We start from the raw sequence: 14485 nt of genomic DNA, 5'->3' as shown, positions 1-14485 counted from the left end.
TTCAACACTAATAGTCCAGGGCTTTCAGCCGCACAGCCATCTTTGTGATGCCTCCGACTGGCAAATGAGACTCCCTTCTCTCAGACGAAATCCAATTACCCAGGGACAATAGGTGCAGCCCCCCTGGCTTTGATACCTCAGAGCGAGCCCTGGCCTCCATCGGGTCCCCAAGTACCTTGGCTTTCCTCCGTGTCTCTGCTTCTTCCTGGATGAGACTGCTGGATTCCATCTGGTCCAAACAGCTAATCACGTCAAGAGTGCTCCTGAGAGTGAATGTGGCCTAGCTGCACCGTTATCACAGTGGCCTTCAACTGCCAGTGTGGATGTCTCTCTCTCTCTCTCTCTCACACACAAACAGTTCATTGGGATAGTGTATCCACAGCTGAAAGTAATTCAGATGGGTAAGAATTGCTGGATCTGAGAAGTAGGATTATCTAGTAACCAGACGCTGACAAACAGGTACGACATAAACAAGATATCATGTTATGCCTTTTAGAACCTACTGTAGTTCGCCATCTGCTGGCAAACCATGAAAAGGCTATCACAGAGCTTCAGTACTTTATTAGATGTTTTACACTGCCTGTCCATAATAGATGAGACAAGAAATAGTTCACATTTTCTTTTGTTTCAATAAAAAATTATAACAATAAAACACACACGTTAGTATCTCAAAAAAACATTTATTGAGTTCATATTCACATGGAAGCCGACCACAGTATGCAGAGTAAAACCTTCAACCCCGCACCCTACTATTCTGCCTGGCAGGAGATGATAGCTTTATGGGTTTCTGCACTGGAGTAAACAGTTAACATGCTGTTTAAAACACCAACAAGCAGGATCACATCAGCGGCTCCCTACCAGTGTGTAACGCTCTAGCATCTTTGTGAGAAATACCATCCGCCAGGCAGTCATAAGTTACTCTTGACTTTTTAACTGCAGTGGTCGGCATACCTTGTAGGAAGGAATGAATCTTGACTGGAATATCCGTTGAAACATAAAACAAATAAGGCAATGTAGGTAAGACCACCCTCAGACACACTGACAGGACTGTCCCCTGGTCTGGTCTGGCCGGGCAAGGACCAAGCACACCTCAGGGGAACTAGTGCAATATATTTGAGTAAATGATAGCACAGATGTATTTCTATGTCCAACACTGAGCCCTCTGGAGCTTCCTGCGTAGTGGGATTGGGGAGGAGTCAGTATGTGTGTTCTAGGGATAGGGCATCCTCAGGTGGGGAAGGCACCTCCTATGTCAGAGTCCTGTGGGAATGATTCAATCCAGAGGTTGCCTGGAATATCTAGATCACACTCTTGTGACTCACATCTTGCCTGTTTTTGTCCTTGTGTGTTTACTGTTGTGCATCATCAGACCAAAGCTAATGAATACTGTGTGACAACCTACTTGGTAATTAACCTGTTTCTGATTCTGACAGTTAGCTTGGTTGTTGGTTGGAGCCAGTCCACTGATATCAAGGCTGTCTGTAAGTGTGTGTATGTGTTTTGGTGTGTGTCTGTATGAGTAAGGCCAGGAGATGAGATCACAGTTTGGGTTGGCTTGACATCTTGATCTTCAGGTTCTCTGCCAGCTTGTCCAGGAACTCAAAGGTGTTCAGGTAGTCTGCACGAGTCACACTGAGGAACAGGAGGACAGATGGAGACGTTAATATATATATATATATACATATATATTTTATGCACAAAATAGCCTGAATTCAGCTAATAGCCTGAATCTTGGCAGAAGAGAGCGCTACCTCGACAGGCCTTTGATGCAGATGGCCAGGTCCTTGGTCATGAAGCCAGCCTCGATGGTCTCGACACAGACCGCCTCCAGAGCCTCAGCAAACACACGCAGCTCAGCGTTGTTGTCCAGCTTGGCGCGGTGGAGCAGACCCCGGGACCACGCGAAGATGGAAGCTGGACAAGGGGACACACAGAAGACACGCCTCACATGAGGAACAAGAACACACGGTATGGCGATCGGACAGGGACACAAGACCAAATACACCCCTGAAAAACTCAGTCATGAGCCATAGGGAGTCCAGGTAGAGTGAGGGAGCGGGGGTTGTGGAGTGGGGCTGTGGCAGGGCTCGGCCTCTCACCGATGGGGTTGGTGGAGGTCTCCTTGCCCTGCTGGTGCTGCCTGTAGTGGCGGGTCACTGTTCCATGAGCGGCCTCCGACTCCACCGTACGGCCGTCGGGACAGATCAGAACACTGGTCATCATACCCAGGGAGCCGTAGCCTGGAGGACACACACACAACATGTCACTCTTGAGTTAGAAAATACATGAATCACATCCAGGACAGACTGGAATACAGAAGAGGGGGAAGGAGACAGTGACTACAGGGCTATCTGACCTTGGGCTACAGAGTCCGACTGCACGTCTCCGTCGTAGTTCTTGCAGGCCCAGATGAAGCCCCCGTCAGACTTCATCGCCTGGGCAACCATGTCGTCGATGAGGCGGTGCTCGTACCAGATCCCCTTCTTCTCAAACTGGGAGCGGTACTCCCTGGAACACACACACACGCCGTAAACATACCGTACGTGACGCCACTAAAGAGCAAACAAAGTTCTTCTTTAACGCATGGGTCCCCTACTTCTCGTAGATCTCCTGGAAGATATCTTTGAAGCGCCCGTCGTACTTCTTGAGGATGGTGTTCTTGGTGCTGAGGTAGAGAGGCCAGCCCTTGGTCAGCCCCATTTGGAAGGAGCTGTGGGCAAAGTCCCTGATGGAGCTGTCTGTATTGTACATACCCATAGCCACGCCACCAGTGCCTGGACAACCCACACAACACACGTCCGGATCAATGTAAGCATTGACCTTTACACACAGTTACACACCCACCCTACGGACATGCGGACATGAAGTTAATCTTGAAGTTAATCTTTTGTCATATGGGGGAAGGTGCAGACAGAACGGTGGAGCCAGCCCTGGATCAGATGACGCTTTCATCAGACTTCTGTTTGCTCAATGTGTGAAGAAAGTGAAGGCCAAGGCTGAATCATCCATCAGGCAGTGATGAAGCACATACAGCAGACCCATGCTGGGATATGTAAACAGCAAACACACCGAGCCATAGCCCATGGTGCCTGTCTGGCTCGGATTCTGTTTACCAACTACGTTACTTAAGGCCCATGGTATAGACAGTCTTCTCAGGTCACTGTTCAAATGTACCAAGTGATTTTGAGTTTGGGTTCAGCGTCTGAGTGTTGTCTTACCTTCAAAGTCATGGATGACATACTTGACTGGTTCGCCGCTCTTGGGTGTGAAGGTCATCTCCAGTCTCCCTGGACCTGGAACCACAAAGTCTGTGGCCTTGTACTGAGAAGAGAGAGAGAGAGAGGTCAACAGGGAACACGTCATGCAACAGGCATCTCACACACTCTGCACTGGTGCCATCTAGTGGAGTGAAATGGTACTGACAGGGGGAATGCGTAAATAACAAGAGCAGTGTGCAGGTGCAACCAGGAGGGGTAGGTCATAGACCAGACACCCATCTCCCCAAGCTAGAGATCTCTTGCTTTAACTGAAATTGGTTTTAAATTCTGTAAGTATTAGGATTGAAAAAACATTCAGGTAAACAAACCAGGACACATTTAGTATACACAGAAAAAAGCTAAATCTTTCAAAAATGCTTTGTAGATTTTTTTGGGCCAGAGAACAACTGTTCATCCTACTTTCACAGATCCACAGGTGCCTATTCTCTAGCAGCATGACACAGCAGTTTGGTACATGAAGGCTGTGTGTCAACAGTGTGGTCCAAAGGGCAGCTTATCCACTTAATCAGTGACTGGGTGAGCCTCCTTAGAAAGCAGCCCTATCCCTCTCGCCTGGCCATCTGTCCGCCACGGCCTGGCATGACCATCATCAGGCTGTGTGGAAAGCAGTGGAGTGAGAAGGCACAGTACATTGCCCTCAGATGTGAGCCACTGACTAGCAAAGACCAGAACTTCATCTTGCTCAATTCCCTTCTTGAAAAGTGCTTGCTTATTTCCTTTACGCCATTCTTTTTCAATCCTTCCTTACTTCCTTCCTTCCTACCTCACTCCCTTTGTTCCCATGCAGGGGTGTCGCTATGGTTTCTGGATGACTAGTGAAATGTGGACCAGCAGGTTTGAGGCGGATGGTTTCCGAGGGTTACCTGGTCTCCGTGTGCGTGTCTCCCGATGACGATGGGTTTGATCCAGCCGGGCACCAGACGAGGGATGTTCTTACAGATGATGGGCTCCCTGAACACAGTGCCTCCAAGGATGTTCCGGATGGTTCCATTGGGCGAACGCCACATCTGCTTCAGCTTGAACTCTTCCACGCGATTCTCGTCTGGCGTGATGGTCGCGCACTTGATGCCCACGTTGTACCGCCGCACTGCCTCCGCCGCCTGAACCGTGACATCGTCGTTGGAGGCATCGCGAGACTCCATGCCAAGGTCAAAGCTAGGGGGCACGGAGACACATCACATTACATTGTTACAAATAAGAAAACTTTATTATCCATTAAGTTGACATAGAATGGACATTTCCTTTCGGCATTATGGCAACAAAGCACAGGACAACAATAACGAACATCTCAAATACATCAAATACATTTCCAGCAGCAGTGCTCATGGGCTGGGGAGGGGGTTGATTTTATTGTATCCTTGTTCAGAATTACTTTTAAAATAGTATGTTTGTGCCTGAGCCATTTGGGATGACATGTATTGTGTTACAACGCTGTGCTGAGCTCTGTAGCTGTTTAAAAGATGCTAACAAGTGAAACAAAGAGCTCAGTCTTCACAGGCTGCGTGACTGAACTGATGAACAGCTTTTTCTGAAAGACCCGAAAAAAAAATCCAGAGTCCAAACCCCATACCATACCACCTTGTCCATGGATGCAAGGGCTGGTCTGGGAGAACTGCATGTGTGCAGACAAGGTGCCAGCGCATTCCTATTTATGGGTTTGAAGTTTGTGTCTGTAAAATCAGATCATTTCCGGGAACTGTGTTCAGAGAGTGTATTGGAACAGTGCCATCTTTGTTAGGAATACTGCTCTGACAATCAAGACCTCAACAGAGAGAATATGTATGAATTCAACTGCAGTGAGATCCAACTATCCATGGTCATTAGTGGCTGTGTTTGAACTCCAAATGGCAAGGCTGTCCTGATTATTTCCTTGACTGCTTCGCTCAGTGTCAAATAAGTCATTGTGTCGAAGCACAACCTTTCACCTACTTTCTTTCCCTCCCATCTTCTTACTGGGTCAACTGCATTGAGCTACACTCAAAGCAAGACAAGAGCTGCAAACAGACCACCACTATCCCACAATCCCTGGTCATCACACACACACACACACATTAAGAGGTAGAGCAACTATTTGACAGCGCTTATTTTCATCTCACTCACACACACACAACCTTTAGCTTACCTACCAAAATCAAAAGCCATGACTGAATTTCAGGAATTCTATTATGCTGTTGTACTATAAGGGCTAGTTGAAAACTATGTCAATGTGAAAGTTAAGGAATCACATACTGATATACTTTGGTGTCTTATTTTACTATGAATATGAATAATTCCGGACGATGTGTCGGGGGGGGGGGGGGGGGGGGGCAGTGGTGAGGCCAGTGATTTTATCAGGGTGGTTGTGGCTCCCCCTGGCAACCCTGTGGCGGTGCCACTGTCTAAGAAGTCAAAGACCACTCCGTGTGACAGGAACCTTGTAAAGTCATGGACATGGTGATCCCAATGCTGGCTTAAGACAAAGTCCAGAGGGTAGCTATCGCCTCACAGTCTGAAGGTCTAGTACAGCATGAGAGGGGGCTGTATCTGAAACTCACAGGGACATGTACTGTACAGTAGATACTGAAACAGAGCAGGAGCAGGTATGGACTTGTGCCATAGGCTCCTAAATCAATATCACATACACACTAATCTGGGTCACTCTGCAGGGTTTCACAAAGTCTGCTGATCCCATGTGATCAAAATGCTCTGCATTGGGGGATGGGCTCACAAATACCAAGTTGCTTTAAGAACCAGTTTACGATCAGAACAAAGTTCTCAAGTGAGGGGAATAAGTAGCTATTATGTCAGTTTGACAAGACATGGCAATAAAGAGCTGGTTGTGCAACAATACACTAGAACTACATAGGTAAGACCACTCTAAAGTCCTTGAAGATGTCACGGGTAAGTATTGCACTGTATTACTATCAGTACTGCCACATCATTTGGGAAAGAGGTTGTCAAAATACACTTTTACTTCCTTAAGATATCAGGTCTCCCTCTCCTGTTACAATGGCTCTGTACAGAATAGTGACATCAGACTTATAAGGACAACCCGGAGATCCACACCCCATGCTGTTGTTAATTGACTCCAAGAAAACTGGTAGAGTGGCTATAACAACAGCACCTGATGCCTGGCTTCCCTGCTGTGAAGAAGAGAGCTCCTCTCCTTGTCCACGCTGTTTATACCCCACAATCTTCCCTGGATGAGTCAGAAGGAGGCAGCAACATCGCAATATCTCTGTCTTCTACTGTACTTTCTATATGCACTATTTGTATACTGCTCTGGATAAACTGTCTACTAGATGACTAAAATGTAAATCTGCAAACTGCCGTCGCCCCCCAGAGAGTCATGTATAATGTATTCATGTCAGGTCTCACCTGTGTAGTTCCATTTCCAGGTAGGGGAAGATCAGCTTATCTTTGATGAGTTCCCAGATGACTCTGGTCATCTCATCTCCCTGCATCTCCACCACCGGACCGGTCTTGATCTTCTGAGACATTTTAGAACCTGAGAAAGAGGTGATGAAATAGTGTGAAGAAACTGTCCACGATTAACCTAAATGCCTGGTGGTTATTTTAAGACTGATACTAAAGAGAGGACAAGACCATTTTATCGACCGGGTGTGTTCACACATTAGAATGAAGGAACTCCATTCATAAGAGGAACGTGAAGTTACCAGACCTGCAAGTCGGCATTTTTTCTCTAGTGAACCTGATTAACTCCTTAGCGGCTAAGCTGCCAAAGTCTGTCAAAGCGAGCAGGTTCGAAGTATTGCACTTGAGAACAGAAATTAACTTATTAAGCATTAGTTATTGCATTGCAACAATATTTTACACAAAAAAGGATAACATTGTTTACCAACGAGAACTGCATTATTACTCGAAGAAAGTCTGGAGTAGGCTATAGCCTAAGTTGTTGGGTGTACCAGGAAAAGCCTTGCATAACAACCAGAACATCGCCCGATGTTGCAAAATAGCCTACCGATTGGGTCACCGAAGAAAAGCAAAGGATCAGACAAATAGGCTTGGGATAGCGACTTTAGAGTGATGATTGGTTTAGAAACTGTCCTTTTACTTCACCAAGTATAATTCACTTTCAAGTATAATTTCATAGCAAGCCGTGTCCTGATTGGTCTATATTGCTATGACAGCAGTACAGTAGTCTACAGTTGGCATAATAGATCTACATTAAATGACATGATCGGTTCCTCCTTTTTTACTTGTTTCCATTGTTGTAAGCTTATTTAGCTTACAAAAATATGTCACTGTCAGAACAATAGGCTTAAATGGGTCAAATGCAAAATAGGTACCGCTTCCTTCTGGCACATTAATGAATAGGCTACAATATTCTGAAAGTGCCATACCTTCGTTTCCGAACTGAGCCACGAATCTGATCAGGTATTAGTAGACGAGCCAGTAAATCGTCTAGATATACACGGACTGGGTCTTCGGAGATGTATTGTCAGGCTGCAGTCTGTGAGAGGTGCGGTTCCGTATCAATAGAGGCGTAATTCTTTTACCGGCATCACTGACAGACAGCCCCTCTACCAATCAGAGAACGCTTTTAGAGTCCACTAACCAATAACGCAACCCCACACGGCAAGAAGAAGGCCTTTGTAGATAAACTGTTCTGCAAAGTGTCTGTTAAGTGAAGTACATTTTTTCGTTTACTTAGAGCGAATATGGACTAGATTGACCCTAAATGTAATACGACCGTTTATTTCACACTTAACCATTTTCACCCCTTATAATCGCTGTGCATAATCATCTGATCTGGTATCTGTTTGTTGTAGGTTAATTTATAAATGAATACACTGACAATAACCCCCTGTTCTCACAACTATAAAGATTGTATCTAGAAGGCTAACCTCCAAAACGAAGTTGTTGAGAAGAGCTGATCATGTCCTCTCTTGGAGTAATTCGGAAATGTGGAATATGCCTACGCTTGTCTACGCTTGTCCGGCAGTGGCGGCGGTATTGTGCGTTGCAATTGTGAAAAGTTATCTTCATATATTGCCTGCCTTATTAACAAGGGGGGTAAATCTACAATTTACAAAAGTGCACCTGTAATCTATTAGGTTAATTAATAAGATCCTATACTCTCCCTCTATCAGAGCGCATTGTGAAGTATAGGCTATCGGTTTGTTGTCAGACAACACCATTTGTTTTTCAAAAGGTGTATGTTGCATATATATTTTTCACCTAAAGGTGGCACGATTTGACAATTTTTAACAAAAAAGGAATGTAAACGGGTTAGGCGGCGAAGAAAACCGAAGACTTAAGTAGCCTATTAAATGCCAGAAGTGGTCTACAATTTAATGTCGGCCTAAGAGATAAGTGGCACCTAGTATCACATTGAGAAACATGTAGTCTGCTGTGCTGTCTCTGAATGGCGTATCTGTAAAGCGTTAAGTAGGCCTGATTGAGTCAGTCTCCAATGGATAGATGGCCTGTCCCGGGCCCTACAGAGAATAACCTATAGCCTACTTGATGGTGAACGTAAGCTCCTTTCTGCAAATATGAGGGGTAAATAGTTTGGTTGATCTTATTGGATACAAATGCTTTATGAAAGGTGTTAACATTTGTTGGGTGACCGCAGGTCAGATTGGATTATACCGACACCCAAGCAGCTGCTAGGTAGCAACTGTAACAGATGTTCACTGCGGTGAGAGAAACACAGATTAGCCTCTGTCAAATTTGTTTAAACAGCATAACAATTGCTTAAACTGGATGCAAAGTTAAACACAGATGTTTAACTTGTGTTTTAGTATTTCCACAAAAGGCAATAGTGGAGGTTTGTCATGCTGCCAGATTTGCAGCGGTGTGGCGAGAGAACCTCTTCCTCAAATGAAAGTGTCGGCTACAGGTCTCTCGCTAGGGGGATTGCAAACCTACCCCGACCAGCCTCACAGTCACAGGAGCATGACTTGGAAGAGTCCCTAAAGATGTCACGTGACTTGACATCTGCTCGGAGTAGTAACCAAGAGAAACCAAGCAACTGAGAGGGAGATGGAGAGCGCGCAAGGAGGAGCCTGCTCCGTTCACAGCAGCATCAGCACCTAAACTGGCGTTATCCAAAACGCTGCGCTGTGAAAAGTCACAGTTTTAACGCCGTGCAAATTCCGCCTAATCAAACTGCCTACCTAATTTACCGATTATATAGCGTTCTAGACTGGCTAAGTATAAGGGTTTGCGGTCCAACGACCCGTAATGTGCGGATTCTTCTGAAGGATATGGTCACAACCCCGGTCTCAAAGTGGAGCCACGCGTATCTCGGATCGGCGCGCTCCTCCAGGGGCTAGGATGCGCGCCAGGTACATCCCGATTCTTGCCCGGCTTCGGATCTGAGCAAGAGTCCAATGCCCCGGGGCGCCGTGGCAGGAGAACACAGTCGACTCGGTCCAGGATGCCGGTCATGAGAGGTCTGTTGGCACCACAGAACACCTTCCTGGACACCATCGCCACCCGCTTCGATGGCACCCGTGAGTAACCAACCTGAAGTTGGAAATCACAGTTAATCTAAAAGCCTCTTTTGTTGTGTCCCATTACTTTTCCAAGCGACTATTCTAGTTAGGAACCAAGACTAACAGGTTAAACTAATGGCTACCATACACGCAGCCACCTTAATAACGCGTGGGTCCCATTCACCGCAGGCTAGGGGCCACTATGTGTGTGTTGTGTTCAGTTGTATATTTATTTAAGAGCTTGCATGCAGCTTCTAAAGGATAGCATACTTTCATTTGTTCGGATATTTGGATTGCAAAGTCCATTCAATGTAACAATTATTCGATAAAAGTGCGACATTATCAGAAAGATAACACTCATCGAAGCCAAAGTTTTGTGATCAAGTCGGTAATTTTGTTTTGTTACACTTTTTATAGAAGGTTTTGAAAGGTTATTGGTCCAGTTCCGTTCCTAAGTGCGGCACATTCGGTTGCGCCAAAGACTTAAATTGTTCTGTTCAAATCTGTTTATGTAGGTGGGCTGAATCAGAATGAATTGTAGACTATACATTCAGAGCTTTGAAGGTGAAAATACAATTCACAAAATATGAAGAGTAGGTCTGGAACAGTTAAGAGATACTGCCGCTCATATTCTGTGTTCATTGGTATGAAGTGTTTTCTTTTTTCAACCAGTGCATATAAATACGTTTCTTTTCTTTTCTTTCAAAGCAATAAATGTATTTGTGTCTGGGAAGACTATAGTCAATCGCGCTCAGAGGGGGCTCTAGTAGAATTTTGAACAGATGCGATGAGCAGCCCGTGCGCATTAGGGCGCATGCAGAGGATGTGGGCGGGCGGCAAGGTGCAGGGGCCGCGCGAGTTTCTCTCTCTATGCGTTTTGATCCATTGTGATGGAGATGGTGTGTGCGAGTTGGGCGAGTGTTCCCCCTAAACCATTTAAGTGTGACAGCTTGATCAAAAGCTCTATCTAACGGCGAGGCGAACACGCTGAGAGGCAGATCTCCATCTCAGCCGAGCTGTCTGTTTCCCCCTCTGCTTTCTGAACCAGACGAGTACAGAGAAAAACTGCAGCTCATCTTATGGATTTGATTTATATGAAATAATTCATGAGAACCTAGATCCCTTTCACTCACTGAAAAGGAGTGCTATGCAACCCTATTGGTCTGAAAAAATATGTTTTTTTAGTTCAGTGAACCCCTTAGAAGCTTTCCCAATATTGACACAAATGAATTATCATGGTCTTATTGTGGAACTGAAAAGGCACGCTTTGTCAATACTATTAGAAGGACCATTGTGTTACAGCCCAAGCTTGGATATGGCCAACAGGGAACATCTGCTGGTTCAAATCACGCTTTTGATTGGTCTGGGATGATACCATACTATATCCTGCTGCATCTCCAATAGTCCTCACTCCTTCGTCAGCTACATCATGCCATCCGAGATCACTATTCAACTTCAACACAGTGACTCAAGGAATCACTCCACCCACCAACCAGACCTCCTCATTTGGCTCTGAAAGCAGAAGCCCCCCCCGTGTTCCTTCCTTTCAAACCCTCAGACACTTATGTTCAGATTATGGCCTCATTCATAGCGATCAGCTTCAGCGATTTCTGAGAGCAAAAACTCAATTTGCATTGCATGTCGACTAATTACACACCTCCAGCAAGGGAAGTGCAGTCATTGTAATTAACTCCCATGGATGTCAAGAATTCAGCTTGGCCTCTCTGGCTGTTAGCAGGGGCACGAGGCCCAGGGTTGGAGGGGGGGGGGGGGGTCCCCAAGGGGGGGTCAGTGGTTACCACAACAGTGGAGCCGGGGGGGGGGGGGGGGGGGGGGGGGGGGGGCTAAATATAAATATTTTGTTCCATGCTGTGACAAACACACATGTCGTTGTGTTTTTTTAATGGTCTGTCACAGTGGTGGCGTGCAAGCTGACACATCAGTACAGAAAAGACGTTTTGACAGATAGTCAATCCACTTCCTATTTACTGCACGATTAGAATACAGTACAGAAGAAGTAGAGAGCACAGAGAGGAAGTTGCAAGCACAGAAATGTATGCCATGTCTCTGGCTTGATGAAGATGTGCTAGGTGGTTAGATATAGACTCACAATTAAGATGGTCTATGTTTCTATTTCTCTATCCGTTTATATTCACAAAGAAAGCATAACAGTATCTAAAAAGTCCTGTTCCAGTAATGTAACCTTCCTCACTCCAGGTTATGTTGGCCAAAACCAAACGCTATCTGAGGATCCTATGACATCACACGTCTGTGTAGTTTGCTAGAATCACACCTCGAGCTTGAATCCGACTGTGGGAGTCACAATCATCTCATATTTATAAACCCTCCCACTCTGACTCATGCTGGAGACTACACTGTAGCTGGAGACTAATCTCGAGGCTACGCCCCACAGCTCACACAGCGCTGTCCATTTGATTTCTGCTTTCCAGAAAAGTTCCTTAATCAAGGCAAAAGATCTTTGAGCCTAAATGAACAATCAGACATATTCATTTGGTGGGCATGGTCCATCCTAATCAGGTTAGGCCCCAATTATGCCCAACAGATGGACCTCTCTGGACAAGCTCTGTGCCTGACAGGACACCACCTACGAGACACCCCTCTCTGTCCTGATCCCTCTCTCTCTCTCTCTCTCTCTCTCTCTCTCCCTCTCTCTCTCTCTCTCTCTCTCTCTCTCTCTCTCTCTCTCTCTCTCTCTCTCTCTCTCTCTCTCTCTCTCTCTCTCTCTCTCTCTCCCACTATCACTCCCCCGGGTCTCCAGGCACTCCAAGGTGTTTTGCTCCTGCCCTGGTGATAGTGTGGAATGAAAGCCTCCAGAGGTCAGAACACATGACCACCATGGGCTGAAAGTGCTATCTAGTATGTGTTATCAATACACAGGAGGTATCAGCCCCAGTGTTCTGCACAGAAACTATAGCATGTGTCTGTCCTGTACATTACCGTAATTAGGGAAATCTGTGGAATTTACAGCATTCATGCAGATGGGTCCAAATGAAGGTAGACATTGACGAAGAGTCACCATGCGTGACCACATCCCAGCAGCAGCTAGCAGTGTGTTGTCTGCTGACGGGGGTCAGTGACCGTACATGGCTGGCGGGGCCTGGGAGCAGAGCCGGGACGCAGCGGAGCGATGTGGGGAGAGAAACACGACACGGAGATGGAGAGAAAGGGATCGAGAGAGAGAGATTGTGTGCACTTGCATGCTGCTTGTGTGTGTTTGTGTGTTTGTTTGTTTTCGAGTGTGCTTGGGGTCTCCCTGGGGCAGAACACCATCTCCAGGTCAGACCCAATCTGCCTCTCATTATGAACACTGGGCAGGCTCACGGCATCCCCCAGGAGAAAGAGAAAACGAGAGGCCATCCCAGGATGGGGAGAGAGAGAGAGACTCATGGAGCAGGTAAGGAGGGGGGTTAGAGAGGGGGAAACTAGGAAGGTAGCAGAGGAAGATAGGATGGGAAAGGATGTAGAGGAGGGTGGGGGGATGGGAAGTGGAGGGGTGGAGGGGTGGGTATGACTGTTAGAAGGAGTGGTGGGAGTTTGAGGGTCAAAGAGAACAAGGGTCGTGACAGAGACGCAACCGAGGACTGGTGGCATGTTGTGGTGACACCTACAATTTCCTTCCAGGCCACTACATGATTTTACTCCTCATGCTTGCGGTTCAAAGACTCCCAAATGTCGATACAAGCACACATATGCACGTATGATACTCACTCACACACACATACAAACACACATGTGCAGACACATACACAAGCACACACGCTAATAAAACATAGTATTGGTTTATACTGTAGAAGAGAGGTATTTTGTATTGGGCAGTAACACAATTTTTCATTTGGAATGTGATTTGAGAGGAGAATTAATGAGCCTATTCATTAGAATAGCTCTCACACATTTATAATGACAAGATGACGGGGTATAAAGAGAGCTCAGTTCATTATTTCAGCAATAAAAAAGTCTGAAGTATGATTATAAAAGTTGATTATCAATGTAAAGTACTGTGCCTACCTCCTCATGAATCAAAGTCTAACAGTATGATGCTTCTAACTACTAAGAATATGAAAATTTTTTGGTATGCCCGTGGAATACAGAACATGTTTTGCATTTTGTGTACTATGTAGTTTGGTGTGTACATCTGTATGACCTAGGTAGTCTGGTCATACAAACACACACGTATACACACACACACACACACACACAAAACAAATTCACCTGTCCGTCACATTTGATCTGAGAATTGTTTGTGAGCTCATATTCACCATCTGCGTCAATGCACTTTCCAGACTGTGTACCAGGAAGTGGGTGGGCTGCGATCAATAGATATCCAAACACTCATTTATTATTTACAATGACTGTCTGCTTAAACCTGCTTAAAGGCCATCAATATCGACAAAGGCCGCATAGAATTTAAATTGATGACAGCACCTAGAATTATGAGTTAGAGTTTTTCAAAAGCCAGGAAAAAGATTACAGTGTTCTGGTTTAGAGTGACCACACTAGGCTGTAGCGCTTATCGGTTTCACAATGCCAAAGTGATACTGGAGCCCTCTCTGCTGAGAGGACGGTAAAAGGTGTAGTTCCTGTGGGATCACACTGGGAAGCTAGGTTTCAGTGATGTGTCATTAGACTTTATGGGCATTTCCTGCAGGCTGTTCCATTAAGCTGACACTTATACAAAGAGACAGCACAGTGACAGCACAGTGATCACACACACAATGGGGGTTAATGGTACAAACCCTCAACATA

General features: G+C 45.8%; 2 protein-coding genes across 4 annotated transcripts in view; one reads left to right on the top strand and one right to left on the bottom strand.

Annotated features, from left to right (window-relative positions):
* Positions 1-660: 660 nt before the first annotated feature.
* On the bottom strand, positions 661-8207 carry idh1 (isocitrate dehydrogenase (NADP(+)) 1). 3 transcript variants are annotated; one of them, XM_047047433.1, is made up of 9 exons: positions 8126-8207; positions 6636-6765; positions 4142-4433; positions 3219-3321; positions 2597-2774; positions 2357-2508; positions 2100-2240; positions 1752-1914; positions 661-1632 (listed from the first exon to the last, which is right to left on the bottom strand). In XM_047047433.1, the coding sequence occupies exons 1-9, from the start codon at positions 8157-8159 to the stop codon at positions 1539-1541; spliced, it is 1287 nt and encodes a 428-aa protein (XP_046903389.1). In that variant the 5' UTR covers positions 8160-8207; the 3' UTR covers positions 661-1538. The 3 variants fall into 3 exon arrangements, with proteins under 3 accessions (XP_046903389.1, XP_046903390.1, XP_046903392.1); XM_047047434.1 differs by lacking the exon at positions 8126-8207 and adding an exon at positions 7622-7776; XM_047047436.1 differs by lacking the exon at positions 8126-8207 and adding an exon at positions 7240-7330.
* A 1066-nt stretch (positions 8208-9273) lies between these two features.
* Positions 9274-14485, top strand: part of kcnh3 (potassium voltage-gated channel, subfamily H (eag-related), member 3) — a 60408-nt gene continuing 55196 nt past the window's right edge. The window contains 1 exon segment of the mRNA XM_047046229.1: positions 9274-9739. Within this exon segment, the coding sequence (XP_046902185.1) occupies positions 9664-9739 (76 nt within the window). The 5' untranslated portion in view covers positions 9274-9663.

The sequence above is a fragment of the Hypomesus transpacificus genome, chromosome 23 (genome assembly GCF_021917145.1).
Source record: "Hypomesus transpacificus isolate Combined female chromosome 23, fHypTra1, whole genome shotgun sequence".
Lineage (NCBI taxonomy): Eukaryota > Metazoa > Chordata > Actinopteri > Osmeriformes > Osmeridae > Hypomesus > Hypomesus transpacificus.
The sequence above is the reverse complement of the archived record's forward strand: the minus strand, read 5'-3'. Positions and strand labels throughout refer to the sequence as shown.